The sequence below is a fragment of the Silene latifolia genome, chromosome 3 (genome assembly GCF_048544455.1).
Source record: "Silene latifolia isolate original U9 population chromosome 3, ASM4854445v1, whole genome shotgun sequence".
NCBI classification, from domain to species: domain Eukaryota; kingdom Viridiplantae; phylum Streptophyta; class Magnoliopsida; order Caryophyllales; family Caryophyllaceae; genus Silene; species Silene latifolia.
Genome location: NC_133528.1, coordinates 104,193,197 through 104,202,226, shown reverse-complemented (window position 1 = coordinate 104,202,226; position 9,030 = coordinate 104,193,197). Strand labels below are relative to the sequence as shown.

At 39.2% G+C, this 9,030-nt stretch overlaps 1 protein-coding gene across 1 annotated transcript; it reads left to right on the top strand.

The window, feature by feature from the left end:
• The first annotated feature begins 3,902 nt into the window (after nt 1-3,902).
• On the top strand, nt 3,903-7,631 carry LOC141649423 (uncharacterized). Its single transcript, XM_074458113.1, has 5 exons — nt 3,903-4,532; nt 5,347-5,502; nt 5,603-5,945; nt 6,132-6,361; nt 6,444-7,631. The coding sequence occupies exons 1-5, from the start codon at nt 3,903-3,905 to the stop codon at nt 7,629-7,631; spliced, it is 2,547 nt and encodes an 848-aa protein (XP_074314214.1).
• Nucleotides 7,632-9,030: the final 1,399 nt, after the last annotated feature.

Here is a 9,030-nt window from a genome sequence, read left to right as displayed (position 1 = left end):
ACACGGAAGGACTTATGATCACATAACACATAAGCACTCGCAGTTTCGTTATATTATGAATAATGCTGACACGGGTTTTGGCTTAAAAGGGTGGGTTACACACAAAGCAATCAGACCCCGATTTTCGAGAGGGATACCAATCCAAGCAAAATGTGTAAGGAGGGTGCCCTGGCCTCGTGCTCGAAGGTGATGAAAGCTCTTTGACGAAACAGAAAGGTGTAACGTCAATGGCATATTTGACTCAATCGGGATTCGAAACGCGGGGATGAGAAAACTCACGCCGACGAGACGAACCATTGGTCTAAAAAGGTTAGGTTGTGGGCCCGAACAAGGAACCCGACTTATGACCGTAATATCAATTAATGCACTTTAACCATGACCTCGTTCGAGTTTCACCTCTAGGGATCACAAAGACACAAGTGTCCTAGTTTTCTCCAGCGGAGTGGCCAATCTGTGGTCATGAGCCACAAGCCGGCCTGCGGGTGCGATGCCACTTGCCGGTCCATAATCACGGGCCATCTGCATGCCAAGCCAATCTGTGGACATGCAGCGGTCTTTTGAAAGCCACGCTCGGTGACGTAAAAATGCTTTCGATCGGATCATTTTAGATCGGTCGGTTTCGTCTCGGTAAAGGTCTCGAAACGATGCAGAGATGTTCGGAGTTGCCACCAAGCATTTGTGGGATGCTTGGAACCCGTTCGAATCCACTTTATACCTAGGTTAATCAAGGCAAAAAGCGGTGTTTGGCATAGGTACTAAAGATAAGGACTCATCCCCCTTTTAGCATTATATGCCTAAAATGACTCTCATGCGCCCTAGATAAGACCATCCACTATCCAAAGGTTCTGAGTAAGGGGTGAGGGTACGTATTGGGAAGCCCTTTAATCGGACACCCAATCCCGCCCCCGTTAGCGGCCTCTACTGATCGATCGTGGTTGTTTAAGTGCAAAAGTTGATAAAATGGTGTAAATGCATGAATGCACATCCAAAAGTTTAACCTAACATGTGAAAGTTTGCTAAGTTGGTTTGGTTATCCACATAGCATGAAATTGATGTCAAAGTTGGATTTAGATTGATTTGCATGTGAAAACGGAAACTAAACATCCATTTACCAAGTTCAGGTTATGATGCTTAACACGATCCATTTATTTGAAAAAGGGGTGTCAAGTGACAAAATATAAAATACAAACTCGTCAATCTGATCCGTCACGTATTCTGGCTAACCGTATTTGGGATCGTTCTAGACAAGTACCAAAACGAAACTGAATAGTGCCAGGCAACGCCGTTGGGGCGCGAGCCTATTGGTGAGGAAAAGGAGTCTGCCCAGGTTTTTAAAAGATGAAAACAGAAGGCCTTGGGGCGCGAGCCATGAGCCGAACCAAGAGGTGTCTCCTGGTTGTAAAAAGGTTGTTTAAAACCATTTTAAAAGGTTGTTAAAAAAGGTTATTTAAAATCATATTTGTGATGAATGATTTGCAAGTATGATTTGCATGACTCAGAATAATTACTATTATGTTAGTAATATTCGTTGTCGGATTTGAATGTTTGAAAAGCATAGTTTACAAATAAAAATGTAAAATGTTTGATTTGAACTAATTATGTTAAGTTCATTTCTTTGTAATTAGTCAAGTTTGTCATCGTACTCGGATTAAACCGACATGGTATAAGGAACCAAGGATGATTATGAATTATGACTAATATGTTTACAAATGTAAATAAATGAGAAAAATGCTAAATAAAAGAAAAGGGTGTTAAAATACCCATTAAAATGTAATTAACCAAATAATATCACCGAGTCACGGATTAAACCGTCATGGTATAAGGAACCAAGGGTGATTATGATTTATGGTTAAATTATTTGTCATAAAAATTATTTGAAACATTTGAAATGGTAAAAACCGATTACAAATAAGAACTGAAATAAAGAGAAAAGACGAGAACAAACACGTTTGAGTCTGACCCGAGAACCCACAAGAGGCGCGAGCCTCTTTGCATAGCAAAGGGCTTCTGTCTTGGGCCAAAACTCGGTTGTGGCTCGTCTAACCTATATTTGAATCGTGTTATGCATTGTTCATGCATATAAACTCATAAAAACAGTAAAGACATGAAATAAATGAGTTGTTTACACCCTCAAACTTACGTGTATTGATATTTGCAACGTAGACGACTTTAGAGACGATTTTCTCGTAGCGACTACTCACGATCAAAGAAGTTTAAAAGAGTGCCTTAAAAAGGATTTTCTTTTGAAAATGAGTTTAAAATATGTTGTCGAAAAATATGTTGATTGATGAATTGAGTTGGTCAAATGGGTCGGTCGAATGCACGGCGACGGTACCAAACAAAATGTGTAAGGCTTGTGTTTACGATCGGTAGGTCGTAAACACGTGACGATTTTGTGACTTAGGAAGTCGGGTCTAGAAGTTTAAGAGAGAGGTGAGGGGGCGGATACTCGCGTGAAGATTATGGTGTGTGAAGGTTGGTATTTATAGAGAAATGTGGGATGGTAGGTCAGTTGAGTTTGCTTAGAGGCTAAGCAGACACCTGCTTTAGGCGCGAGCAACCTTGTGATAGAAAGGGGTGTATTGTCCCTTTCAACTTGGACGTGGCCTTTGCTCTATCTATTGTTTGGTTGGTTTGATTTGTGGTATTGAAATGAGATGTCGTGTAACAATATGAGCATCTAATAAGATGATTTTGGGTGTTACTTGAGGTAGGTGTTTTGTGTGCTTGACTCGGGTTTGACTCGTGTGAATTGGGATTTGAATTTCGAGTCGGTTTTTGGCTCGGTGTCGGTTTTGACTCTAATTAGGGCCATTTTAATGCAAATGACATGATAAAGACATTCATGGCATTATTTTTTACATTCGAGATTTGGGTTGACTCGGGTTAACTCGTGTTAACTCGAGTTACGGCTTTCTGAGTCGGTTTTGGTTCCGAAGGCGGTTTCAACTCTAAATAGTGTTGTTTTAAAGGAAATGACATGATAAAGACATTTATGGCATTATTTTTTACATTCGAGATTTGGGTTGACTCAGGTTGACTCGAGTTGCGGGTTTCTGAGTCGGTTTGGGTCCGAAGACGGGTTTAACTCTAAATAATGTTATTTTATTGCAAATGAAGTTATAAAACTTTTGAAATCATTTTTCATATCTGAGTAGTGCATTAAACCGTCTCATGTATAGCCAATCCACGCACGCATATCAAAAACACGTTATAGTCCGATCATCATCGGGTGGTTTTTGGAAGGTGCGGATACTGGGTATCTACATATTCATTTGACATTTACATCACTATTTAGTATGTTTATCTTTATCATTTCATATGTCATTAGATTAGTTTCATTATGCATAAGTAATTCAATTGTCTAGGGAATAAGGAAAACCATGCATAAGTAGTTCTTGCAATTGTTAAACTAGGATGTTATAATATTGTTTCATTGTATCTTCTACATGTTTGCATTGTTTTGTTAGTTTTTGATAATTGATCACTATCTTAGATTAAATTTGTTAATTCGTTCTATAAGTCGAGAGGCATGGAATCGGATTAGACTAAGCATGTGTAGTAGGATGACCTAGTCATAAACGAGAGTTTCTCAAGGACCCGGTCTATGGTTGACACTAATATCGAGAGGTGGATGTCTCTAAGCCTAAACAATTAACGATTTATCAACTCCTATGTTTAATTTGAGCATTTACATAATTTGCATGTGCGACCTGACCTCCCTAGACTATTTCTTTATCATTATTATTTTCTTCCATTATCCAACCAACCAATCATACGATAATCGACTCAAGATAAAATTCATTCCATAACAACTAATTAACAACTACCGTCTCAAAAATTCTTCCATTTTTGCAGACCTTGCTACAACTAACTAAGAGAAATTGTCTTTTGCACGAGTAATGGTGGAAATTGATGTTTCAAAGGATTTTGTTGATTCTATGGTTATTAATACACCTTTTCTTAGGCAAATCACTCAGAGAGTTGTCTATAAATGGGCTCCTTTTTACTGCATTGGGTGTGGTAAGTTTAGGCATAAGAGTAGTACTTGTAAGTGGCTTAAAGTGTCTACTGAGAGTACTGATGTGCAGCCTTATCAGGGTAAGGATCAAGTTCCTCAGCAGGTTTCTGGGTCTGTAGTTCAGGATTCTTATGAGTCTATTGCTCCTAAGCCTTTTTCTACTTCTGAGTCTCTGATCTCTTCTGTCACCCCACTTGTTCCTAGCTCTTCCCTTCACAGGTCTAAGCATCTCAATAGCCCTGCTGCTAATGCTACTGTGCCAATTAGTAATCCTTTCCAGGTGTTGGAACCTGGTAAAATATCTCAGGATGAGTTACCACATGTTGTGGTTAGTTCAGAACAAGGTGGTACCTTGGGGCTCCTTCAGGAAAGAACAGGAGACCATTTGGAGAATGTAGGCTCAACATGTGTTAAACTAGGCCAGAGATCTCCTTTTATTGCTCCTGTTCCTCCTTATATCAGTCTCAAAATGCACTCAGGATGTTCTATGTTAGCTAGTCTTGCTAATAGTGTTGTTCCAAAACCTCCCAATATTTCTTTATGAAGATTTCAGCCTGGAATGTTAGGGGTTTTAAGTGTCCCATTAAACATAGTGAGGTCCACCCTTTTTTGAAGGATAATAGTATTGATATTCTTGCATTATTGGAAACTAGAGTCTTTAGTACTAATGCTACTAAAATAATTCATCAAAAATTCAGAGATTGGGTAGTTGTCACTAACTATAGTAAGCATTAATGGGAGGATTTGGGTTCTTCTTAACCCCACGTCTACAAATATTGTTTCTCAAAAAATTACTGATCAGGTTATTAGTTTTCATATTCACCACTTTTAATCTAATAAGGTTTTTCACCTGAGTATGGTTTATGGAAGTAATTGTGCTATAGCCAGGAATAGATTATGGGCTGATTTGAAGCAGTTTGCCCCCCTCTACTCTCTGGATAGTCTTAAGAGACTTCAATGTAGTAAGGGATCCTGCTGAAAAGCTCACTACTAATCCTCTAATTCTTCAGGAAATGATGGCTTTTAATTCTTGTCTTTTCTCTTGTCATTTGGAAGATCTTACTAGCACTGGTTGTGAGCTCACTTGGACTAACAAGCAAGATTCTACTACTCGAGTTTCGTCTAAGTTGGATAGGGCTCTCGTTGACCCTAGCTGGCTCTTTGCTTTTCCCCACTCTTTTGCTCATTTTAGTGAGTCTGAAATTTCTTATCACTCTCCCATTACTATTCACATTACTGCTGATAGGAAGATTTAGAAGAGGTTCAGTTTCTTGAATCAATTGATCTCTCATCCCGATTACATTAGTACTATTGCTGATGCTTAGAAAACTGATAAGCAAGGGAGTCCAACTTTCTGTTTCTTTGAGAAGCTTAAGTCAGTTAAACATGCTCTTACTAAACTTCACAAGAAGGATTTTTCTCATATCTCTACTAAAGCAAGGTCTTCTAAAACTGCTTTGACTGAGTGTCAAGCAAAACTGGTCCAGAATCCTCTCTAATACTCTAATTCAGGAGGAAAGGCAATAGCTAAAGGAATTCATTACAGTTAAAGGTCAAGAACTAAATATGCTTACTCAATAGGTAAAAATCAAGCACATTCAGGATTCTGATTGTAGTTCCAAATATTTTTTTGCTAAGATCTCTGAAAGAAGGCATCAGCAGCAAATTGGTATCCTTAAAGATATTCATGGGGTTCCCCAGGTTAGGCATGACCAAGTCAGCCAGGCTTTTCAGGACAATTATCAGGGGTTGCTTGGTCAGTCTTCTCATGTTCAACCACTTTCTGATGAGGATTACACTGGCAGCAGGTTATCTCCTGAAGACAGTTTGAATATAGCTGCTAACATTACTTTAAAAGAGATTAAAGATGCTCTCTTTAGTACGGATATCAATAGTAGTCCTGGTATTGATGGGTTTTCTGCTGGTTTCTTTACATCGGTTTGGGCTATAATAGGCATGGATTTTAGCAAAGTTGTCTACCATTTCTTCCAAACTAAGCACATGTCTAAACAGGCTAATTCTACTATTCTTTCTCTCATTCCTAAGAAACTTGTCCCTAATTCAGTAATGGATTATAGACCCATATCTTGATGTACTGTGTTTCATAAAGTGATTAGCAAAATCCTGGCTAACAGACTTCAGAAAGTTCTTCCCTCACTTATTGGTGAAGAGCAAGCAGCTTTTGCCAAAGGGAGAAGTATTTTTGAAAATGTCATGTTGTCTCAAGCATTAGTCAAGGGATATACCAGGAAGCATATTTCTCCTAGATGTCTCATTAAAGTGGATATCAGAAAAGCATTTGATTGTCCATTATCTTCACAAATTTGGCTTTCCTCAGAAGTTTATTTATTGGGTTCTAGAGTGTATTATTAATCCTTGGTTCTCTCTTAAACTCAATGGTGAGCTTTCTTGCTATTTTCAGGGGAGGAGTGGTATTAGGCAAGGTGATCCCTTATCACCTTATCTTTTTATCTTGGGTATGGAGATCTTGTCCAGAGCTATGAGGAAGATTTGCACTAAACCTGAGGTTTCCTATCATCCTAAGTGCAGCAGTACAAATCTGACACATCTTATTTTTGCTAATGACCTAATGGTCTTTATCAGAGGGGATGTTCCTTCAGCATCTGTTGTTGCTGGGGTGCTTGCTAGATTTACTCAGGTCTCTAGTCTTGCTGCTAATTCTGACAAAACTAGTACCTATTTTAGAGGAGCGGATCCCTCTGCGAAAGAGCTTATTCTCCATGCTACTGGTTTTTCTGAAGGAGATTTTCCCTTCAGATATCTAGGTCTCCCATTGAATTCTTCCAGAATCATTGTCACTATGTTTGATTCCCTTATTATTAAGACTCGGAAAGTTGTAGCTCATTGGTCTACACACCTTCATTATTATGCTGGGAAACTGCAACTTATTAATTCCATTATCTTTGGGGTTGAGAATTTATGGTTCTCAAACATGCTCTTACCTCAGACTATTGTTCAGCACATTCAAAAAATTTGTAAGAATTTTTTCGAAGGCATACCTGATGGAGAGAGGAGAATGGTCTTTAAGAATTGGCACCAGATTTCTTCTCCATCCTTTGCAGGTGGTGCCAATGTCAAGGATCTAACAGCCTGGAATTACTCTCTTCTTTGTAAATGGATTTTGAAACTATCTCTCCCTTGTTCTAGTAAATGGAAGAGTTGGGTGATGTATGTTCTGAAACAAGAGGATTTTTGGTTTGTCAAAGCAAAGGATCACTTCTCTTTCAGTATGACTAGTATTCTAACAACTAGAGATCACTTAATCAGTCTGGCTGGATCTGAACAGGCTGCAAAGCTGCTTATCCAAAGTTGGATTGTGAATTCTAAGTTCAATATACAATCTGCTTATGGTTTTTTTAGGAATGCTTCTGCTGTTGGTAGTTGGACTGCTGGTCTTGGTCACTCTAGCATCATTCCTAGTCACAAAATTATCTGCTCTCTGGCTGCTCAACACCAGCTAGCTACTGTAGATAATTTGCAGAGGAGGGGCATTTCTTATGCGAATAGATGTGTCCTATGTCTAGCTCATGAGGAAAATCATGCTCATTTATTCTTCAGCTGTTCGGTTTCATCTGAAATATGGCAGTAGCTCCTTACTTGGATGGGTGTCTCCAGGGCATCGTCTTCTCTTCGTGAGGAATTGCAATCTGTTGGTACTGGCAGGCACTGGCGTAAAGCCTGGATGGGTATAACTCTAGCTGCAACGATGGACCAACTTTGGTTTGAGCGAAATCAGTGGATTTTTAAAGGGGTTGTACAGTCTGTTTCTTATATTGTTAGACGGATTAAATTTTTGGTGGCTATTAGATGTTAATGTGGTTGAGAAATGCTAGTTTCCCAATAATATGTGCTAGTATGTGCTCTTAGGCCACTTTGTTTGTGTCCTAGAGTTGGTTGGTTCATTCCTTAATGGATAGCTTTGCAAAGAATGTAATTTACTTCTTTAATGAATGAAATGATAATATTTTGCAAAAAACACAACTACCGTCTCTCTGTGGATTCGACCCCTACGTACTACATTCATTTGTGTCTAGAGTATTTATTTTTGCATAGGTGTGCGATAGCCTATCAAATTTTGGCGTCGTTGTCGGGGAGACGGTTTTGTTTGTCATTAGTTGTTGAATTTTATCTTGTTTTATTTTGTCTCGGGGAATACTTGTTCTTTGGGATATTCTCATGGTTTCTTTGTAGTTTTAGTGCCTATTTTTTAGGTAATAAAGCTTGGCCTTTCATAATGAATTACGAATTCATCCCACAACTCCAAGATGAGCCTTTTCCTGACTATCTTGATCGATTCTACTACTTTTGCGATGGTCTCATCTCCCTTGGACATGTCCTTGATGGAGATTACTTGGGTCATTTCGTGCTTGGTGGCATGGATTCTGAGACCCATGGATTGGCTCTAAAGTTGAGTAATGGGAGTCTCTTCTACATGATGGGGCCGGAACTTTGGAACTTCTTAGATTTCATGGCTACCGAATGTCGGGAGTTAGCGCACTAATTCGATGTGTGGCGTATCCAAGAGGAGCTTAAAGTGCTTCAAGCTCGTTTGGAACAACTTTCTCAAAAGGAAGCAAGCCAATGTGAGATTATTTCCTCTCCTCATGCTCTCCCAACCTCCCAATGTGAGTCTTTTGACCCTAACCATTTTGAATTATTGGATGACGATGACGATGACGATGACGATGAACCGACTTTCATTATTGAAATGCCCCCTATTGTCGCTCTAATTTACCATTTCGTGGAGGAGGTAGTTGACACACGTGCCATGGATAAGCTTGAGCCCGACCATAGTGAAACGGATGAGGTTTTACCCGAGACATGTGAAACCTTTGAAAATATTTTCACATGGGATGTAGTTAACCAATTCGAAGTTGATGGAGGACTTAGTGATGCTAATATAGAGGTTAAGTGGGATGCCCCCCCCCCCCCCTTTTGATGAGTCCTACAACTTAGAGTTTTCATACCACCAATTTAAGACCGTTCAT

What these genes read in the sequence shown, in the direction of transcription:
- LOC141649423 (XM_074458113.1), top strand. Translation starts at nt 3,903, where the DNA reads ATGGTGGAAATTGATGTTTCAAAGGATTTTGTTGATTCTATGGTTATT. An exon ending in TAGCTAGTCTTGCTAATAGT is followed by an intron (nt 4,533 to 5,346) that starts GTTGTTCCAAAA and finishes GCTGATGCTTAG; the next exon opens with AAAACTGATAAGCAAGGGAG. An exon ending in CTGAGTGTCAAGCAAAACTG is followed by an intron (nt 5,503 to 5,602) that starts GTCCAGAATCCT and finishes CTTACTCAATAG; the next exon opens with GTAAAAATCAAGCACATTCA.